General features: G+C 34.4%; 1 protein-coding gene across 8 annotated transcripts; it reads right to left on the reverse strand.

The window, feature by feature from the left end:
• Positions 1-4,024: 4,024 nt before the first annotated feature.
• Positions 4,025-6,761, reverse strand: LOC114386547 (myb family transcription factor APL-like). 8 transcript variants are annotated; one of them, XM_028346571.1, is made up of 6 exons: positions 6,394-6,761; positions 5,947-6,023; positions 5,704-5,761; positions 5,500-5,566; positions 5,257-5,326; positions 4,025-5,066 (listed from the first exon to the last, which is right to left on the reverse strand). In XM_028346571.1, exons 1-6 carry the CDS (start codon positions 6,569-6,571, stop codon positions 4,374-4,376), a joined length of 1,143 nt encoding a protein of 380 aa, XP_028202372.1. In that variant the 5' UTR covers positions 6,572-6,761; the 3' UTR covers positions 4,025-4,373. The 8 variants fall into 8 exon arrangements, with proteins under 8 accessions (XP_028202372.1, XP_028202370.1, XP_028202377.1 ...); XM_028346569.1 differs by having other exon boundaries at positions 5,695-5,761; XM_028346576.1 differs by having other exon boundaries at positions 4,025-5,063; positions 5,257-5,299; positions 6,394-6,760.
• Positions 6,762-7,730: the final 969 nt, after the last annotated feature.

Below are 7,730 nucleotides of genomic sequence, written 5' to 3' on the forward strand. Positions count from 1 at the left end.
TTTTGCGAAAACCATCTTAGAATGACAATCATTCTAAGATGATTTTCACAAAATCATCTTAGATTGGTATTTTTTAATATGATTTTTGCAAAACCGTCGTAGAATAGTTATCTTTATTTAAAAAATGTCATCACATTTCTTTTTAAGACGGTTTTTATTCAACCAACGTTAAATCAACGTCGTAAAAAATCATTTTTCTAGTAGTGATGAGACTAAGAAAATAAATTAATTTTCAAAATAAGTTTACAGAATATCCAATATTAAATGTCTAGTTATAAAAAAATTTGTACAATAATCACTTGCTTTTAAAAGTTTATACATGAGACTAAGAAAACAAAGTAATTTTCAAAATAAGTTTATCTAATGTATATAAATAAAGTAAAATCACGATGATTTCAAAATTTACTACAAATTAGTTATACTTTTATGCTTTGTTATTCAAGACTTCGGATATCAAAGATGAGAAAACATGTTAGAGATAAAGCTTGCAACCTTAACATAAAGTAACACATTGTCAATTTGTTTAATGGATCTCAAGCAAATGTTCAGTGCATCGATGAAGCGGATTTGTGTAAATATGACAAGTTTAGTTAAACTTTCCAAGTATGCGGGAAATTGATGCTTCTTCCTGGTTTTACCTCCTACGGAAAAAGCCCTACATTGCTTGAGAAGAAAGTAAAGGCATATAAAGGCAATGCTAATCAGCATTGGAATTAATAAATTTTTTTAATCTATTCACCATCACAATTTACAACAAAACAACAATCTCGGACAAAGCTATCTCCAAATTCCTTTCTTAATTTGACAATGTACTTGGCATGCATGTATTAAGGTTTCTGGTCCCCAAAAATCAATTCACATAGAACAGTACTTGAGAATTGAAGCAACATATAAAAGCCAACTTGACCGAAAGAAGAGTGAGGAGAAAAAGGGGGAACTATAAGATGAAAAGAAAATCTTAAGGCAAATGATTAAGATAATCAATGCAACTTAATTAAAAGTTGCTTCCTTGTCTTGTTCCTTTTGCTTTTCATTAAAGCATATAATATACTATAGAATATTTAACTACCCCCACCACATGATTTTCAATTCAACAAATCGAACCCTGTAATTGGCCAACAACTAGGCAATGTTTGCGGTGAGACAAAGCATTTCGAAATTTAATGTTACATAGATTTAGCTTGGGCTACATATTGTGTGTGCCTGTTTCTTTGTTTGGTTTCTTTTCTACTAAAAAATAAAGAGCAAAAAAGAGTGAATGCTTATTGCCTGCTTATCCTATGGCTGGTTTTCTTGGAAACTATTGAATGTTTTGTGAGGGAGAATTGAAGGGAAGAGGCTGTGGGGACAAAAGAAGCTTCCGTGCTTTAGTACTTTGTTAGAGAGCTATAGAGAATTTTTTACGAGACCCAAAGCTGTGAATGGGATAGTAAACAGAACACAAGGTGCTTGAATTGAAACTTCTAATGATTTACATGTGCATGGAAGAACGTGCATGCTTGACTACTCAACTACCTTACGCTAATTAGAGAAAACACTGTAATGTCAGTTATGTATGTGATAGTTATTTCCTAAATCAATATGAGTAGACTATGCATGCGTTGAAATACTACTAGTTCCCTTCCTTTAGAAGTGGAACATGTATAAACAAATAACTATTACACTAATTGTGGTGTCAAAATAGTCAATTTTAATTAAAATATTGTTATAAAAATATGAGTATAAATTTATAATTATACATTAATTCAATAGTTCCGTTAAATATTTGTATATAAAGATATAGTCACAAACAGTTAACGTTTTATTAGTTTTTAAAAGTAATAAATGTTTTGAAACACTTATAGTGACAAAATTTAAAATGAAGAAAACAATATATTTAAAAAAAAGAAAAAAAGAGGTGGGGTTCATTTGCTGATGCATCATCCTTCAGCTTTAAATGTTAAGACTCTTAACTTCGTGCACATAAAGATAGAAGCTTCCTCGGTATGTGCACGCATGGAAGTGCGTTGTATTCTTCCTACCCTTTAGGCTTTATTAGCTTTGGTTCTCTCTCTCTCTCTCTCTCTCTCTCTCTCTCTCTCTCTCTCTCTCAGTACTACACTAGTGGAGTAAGAGAGCTTTCTTGCCAACTTGCAGGTGCATACAAAAATTTCTCTGCAACCAATAAAGGTTGTGGCGCCACCCATTTTTAATCCTTGGGAAAGGGAAGCTTCATGGTCATGGATCTATTCTCACATATCATAGTCACATTGTAAATATCAGATAAAGAGAGACACAGAGGGAAATGGAGACAGGAAGAGGGTTTGTGCATGTGTGTGTGCTTGTGTATATATGGGATTATACTTCTTTTAAAGCAAGGATTAACACGCTGGAAGGTATGGCTACATATAGGGTCTTCATATATCTATGAAGAAAATGTACCAAAAGATCACTACACATTGTCTAAAGCAGCAGCAGCAGCAGCAAAAGGATTGTCCCTCTTTTTTCTTTTCTTTTTTTCCTTCCTCTTTTGGTTACATAAGAATTACTGGAGTTAGTAAAATTTATATGAAAAATGAAAACTAGGTCTAGAGGCTAAGTAGTTGCACTTCAGCACTTGCACAGTTTCAAATTGCAGTTCCCAACTATACTAACATTAATAAGGTTTTGAAGGTTTCTATGGCTGTATTGCAACTTCATCAACTGCATTTACCTACAATTATAATATTAAGGTTCTTATTTTATCGATAGAAAACAAAGACACCTTGAGAGTTCATGCATTTTACTCAACAAACTGAACTAACCTCTATTAGTTTTATAATATTAAGGTTTGAAAATCTTTGCAACACTGACTCCTATAACCGTAATTTAAAACCTTAGTTGCTTAAAGGGTCATTTCTACTGTAGGGTTATACTATTTACTAGTATTTAGTTATGTAACTAATAATAAAGGTAGAAATTCTTGGACCAAAAAAAAGGTAGAAAGGTCCTCCAAGTGAAATCTTGTGCGATAAGATGTACCCTTGTGTCTTGATCATCTTATTCCCACGGAATATAGAGCAGTAAAGAAGAGGAAAGATAGTCAAAGACAGATACACTCTGTCGGCTTCAACTCATCGCCTTAGGAACTTCAAGAGAAAGGATCATCTGGCAGTGTACCTCTCTATACACTTGAAAATGACTTAGCATTTTAAAGTTTATTATTCTTCTCTCTTTTTCCTTTCTCCTTCACTGCTCTATCTTTCTAAATTCCGTGTTATATGTGCCTGGAGACCAAGATTTGTCTTTCTTTCATTGAATTTTTTTTATAATAAAACATGTTTGTGTTGTTTTTTCAATTCTCCCGAGAGATTTGATTCAATCATTGGATAACTAATTGTATTAACTAATTTCAAATTATTAATGAGTAACCGTTAAAGGCTAATTGATGACTTACATATAGCAAATAAGTCCAAATAGACATGAACCTCAAGGTAGACAAATTTTATCAATACCAATAAATATCATAATTTAATGATATCTAAGAATATAAGGGTTGAATTTCCCCTTACTCTCCTTTTATAATAAAATATATCTCTGTCTGATAAGAAAATAATTAATTTTATTATTTAATAATGCTACTCGTATTGTCATTTAAATTTTATTAATTATTATCCCCCTCTCATGAAATTAAATCTCATAGAATCAATGTACCAGTAAATCGCTTCCATGATATGATTTGTTTGCCATAGTTGATTATTACCAAATTGGATGTGCAGCTTTGTGAAACTTTTCTCTATGACTATTAAATGCACCACGTGTCACCTCTTAGAACAAAGAAAAGGTATTCTAGGGGGGAAAATTTGCTTAATAGTGACGCATGGAATGTTTCATATATGATGTCAGACTAAAAAAATTAAAAGTGGGTCCAGCAAGGAATAAGATCCAAAGAGAAAAACCATCAATGTGATAAAAAGAAGAAAAGGTTGCTTGCATCCAATTTTTTCCCATCGATCCGAACAATACATGAAGATCTAACAAGTGATCATCAGCACAAGCAGATCAATTAATAAAATTAACAAAATTCAACATTAAACGAGTCATTAAAGCAATGCAACATTGCTAAATGTAAAAGCTACAAGTGAGAATGCTCACATTCAAGCACATTAATACGTGCTTTAATTATATTTGTCAGAATTAAGACTTTGGTTTAATTTGCCATGCAAAGGCATTATACCACATAACAGTACTTGAGGAGGGGGGAAATAACCCTCGTAAGAACTGCTAATTTCCAAGACCAAATTCAAAAACCCTAGATATGGTACTACTATTAAGAGAGTTTCACATGATCAAGTCATCAATTACACATAACATAACCAAATGATCTAATTAATTAAAAACTATGATATTCTGACTCACCCAAATGGTGAGCCTCTACCTTGTGCCATGGTACCAGTGCTGATCATAGGGCTCATCCTTTCAGCCTGAAGAGGTGCTCTTCTTGGTGATGGCCTTTCAAGCTTCATAGATGATGCATCAAACTTTTTCTCTTCACTCTGAAGCACAGGCTTTGAGTCATAGATCTCTGACATGGGATCAATGTCAGTGCTAGCTCCTCTATCCAATGATCCTGGTGGTGCAATCTGAATCTGATCACCTTTGAAAGGGTCATCTTGAGGGCCAAGGCATGATGAGGCTGGCCCTCCCAAATCTTGAAGCCTTAGATCATCACTCCAAATCAAAGGGCTCTTCCCACTCCCACTGTAAGGGTTGTTGGACCTCTTCTTCCCCAGACACAAGGTCTCATTGATTGGCATGAAACCATGATCAAGGGGTGGCTTCTCCATGTTCTGCTGAAGGTCAATTTGGTCACCTCCATAAATGTTTTCAAGGTCTTGGAAAGAAGAAAAACCAAGAGGGGAACCAAACTCCTTCGTCACTACTCCCATGTCAGGGATCCCTTGGTGATGAGGTACAATAGCACCCTTTAAGTTAGTGGCAGCAGATGCCATGTTTTCACCAGCAAGTGTTTGATAAGCCTTCTCCAATATGCTTTGCATGTATTTCCCTTGAGCCTCAATCCTTAGCTGAAGGTGTTTTTGAACCTGCTATATAGATACACCTAAATCCATGTAGGGACTTGGAGTGACACAAATAGTGCAAGTTTGGAGGGAGTAACAATGATTTATTTTTCAAAAAAAATTCTTAGGAAAAACAAACCATTATTTCATCAAAATAAGTTGAACCAAACACGCACTTTTGAGCATTATGGAAGGATAGTAGTAGTGTTTTAATTACCTCAAGTTGTTCATGCAATCTTCTCTGCACCTCTATTTGCATCCTAATCGCATCAACCATGTGTGAGTTACTGTTTCATACAGTGTTGACACACACATTCCACAAGAAAACCCGAATCCCCCCACGTCCCAGCAAAGAATCAAAAGAAAAACTTAGGCTAGAATTGAGAAGGTGGAAAATATTTTCAAAATCGTTTGCATGCAAGTTGATTCAGCAGATTTAGATGAAAGAACTGAGGCATACTCATTCATGTTGCGGCCAATCATGGCAGAAGACGAAGCAGTGTTTCGCTGCAGTTCTAAAGCCGAAGCTGCATGTCAGTGCAAAAAGATTTTTTCAATATAAAAAGAACTATCATGAAGTGTAAAGATCAGAAAAGTTCAAAGCCAACAAAAAAAAAAACAAAAAAAATTGAGGAACCCTAGAAAGAAGAGTCACCTCTCATACCATCCTTAATCGAGTGATCATTGAATTCCTTGTGGGGCTGCTTGCCAAGCCTAAATTTCTAAATGCAGACAACAAATGAAAAAAATAAAAAATAAAAAAAAGATAAAGGAAAAACAAAAAGAAGGAGAGACATCAAGCCAACACGAGAGACATTGGCAGTGTCATAAAAGTGCTTCTAAAACATAAAGCAAAATCGAAATCAAAAGCATGAATGAAATATAAATAGTTTTGTATTAATCAAACCTGAAGGTGGCTCTTGAGGTGGTAAAGGGTGAGACCCTTCACCCCCATAACCCTCATGATGGTTTTAGGAGTGGCCTCTGCAAATCCAAAAAAGAGAAAAAGATGATTAATCAAAAGATCATTGAGACCATAATATAATCCAAACATAAACATGTACTACTAAATTTTTGGTCTACAACAATACTTGTACTGGCAATATAGCAAAAAAAAAAATAAAAAATCGTTGTATCAGATAACAATATACAACGGTTTTATATATTATTGGCGAAGTTGAGAATTTTTTTTTTCATTTTCTTTCTAGTAAGAAACCATAGGTATCGTCTATGTGAGGCAATCCCGGTGGAACCAGATAGGAATACTATGATATGTATATATATAAATTACTTGGTACTAAAAAAAATGAAGAAAAGAAGAAGGGTGAGAGGGAATAAGGGGAGAGAAGAGTACTATCAGGCCCTCCAAGCTGAGTAACAGCATCAACAAAGCGTTCATGGAGCTCAACAGTCCAACGGAGGCGAGGTTTAGGGTCAGTGGTGAGGACAAGACCCGAGTCTCCTTGAACACACATGGGTCTGTCATGGGAATTCATAGTAGAGGGCTTCTTGGGAGGGAACATTCTCTCCATCTCTCACTTTCTCTCTCTCTCTCTCTCTCTCTCTCTCTGATGAGAGGCTCTGAGGAGGAATACCAAAGAGATTCAAGAACAAATGCGATGCAAAATAGGGGGAAGAATAAGGTGCGTTTTGAAGAAGAGAGAGGGGGGTGTGAACGGCTTTGGTTACCTCCTCAGGTATAAAGCACAATGGAAGGAGCTAGCAGATTACTTAAAAGAATGTATTCAATATGTGAAGTTTATTTTAAAAAAAAAAATTATATATAAAAAAATAAAGCTACCCTATTATTCCAACATGCAGACCTTCCTTTGTCAAAAGACACCTCACTCCCTAGCTCCTTCCCTCTCTCTCTCTCTCTTTCTCTCTTTCTCTCTCTTTAACATTCCAACCTTGATTACTATATTGAGCACGTATAGTTTATTACATTCCAAAGAGAGATATAGTACCCTTTATTAAATCTAGTATGCATAGATATATAGATAGCTTTTTGGGCATCATGAGGGAGACCCTGATCATGCAATGATAATGATGAACATACAATATATGGAGTGCAATTTTTGGTCCACTATCTCTTATACCATATGAAATATATTGAACAATATTGTTGTTTGCTCGATTCATTACGGACATAATCTCACATTTGGCTGTTTATGTATGCATGGGGGCATTTGGTGGTACGACACCCTTTTTAGCATAATTATTAGTACGAACCCATCTATGGCCTATCAGCTACATTGGTAATAATAGAAAGCATTGGCTTTATGTCATTACCAAGGAAAAGTTATCAATCATATATTTGACAGAATTTTTTGTATTTTAGGATTGATCTACGCTGTAAGCACATAGGAATATGATTCACCGGATCGGTTACGGGATTAACGACTCGTTATCTGAAAATTTAATTTGATAATGAATGTTGCAGGGAGTTAAACAAGATCTACAAAACTAAATAACTTGCGGCGTATATAGTACATCATAATTCGGGTAGTATGAACTGTATTAGTATTAATGTACAACGTTAATGGGGTACCAAATATTGATTTTCTTTAAAAAAAAATGTATTCATAAAACACTTTTTATTATTATTAAAAATTATTATAAAATTATAAGTGAGATTTATCAAATAAAAAGCGAGACAAATTAAATTATAAATTTTAATTAACGATAAAG

The sequence above is a fragment of the Glycine soja genome, chromosome 15, assembly GCF_004193775.1.
Source record: "Glycine soja cultivar W05 chromosome 15, ASM419377v2, whole genome shotgun sequence".
NCBI lineage: Eukaryota > Viridiplantae > Streptophyta > Magnoliopsida > Fabales > Fabaceae > Glycine > Glycine soja.

Coding starts and splice junctions, on each gene's coding strand:
- LOC114386547 (XM_028346569.1), bottom strand. CDS start 6,571: ATGGAGAGAATGTTCCCTCCCAAGAAGCCCTCTACTATGAATTCCCAT. Junction 5,567..5,694: donor GATTAAGGATGGTATGAGAG/GTGACTCTTCTT, acceptor ACTGACATGCAG/CTTCGGCTTTAGAACTGCAG. Junction 5,327..5,499: donor ATTGGCCGCAACATGAATGA/GTATGCCTCAGT, acceptor TGTATGAAACAG/TAACTCACACATGGTTGATG.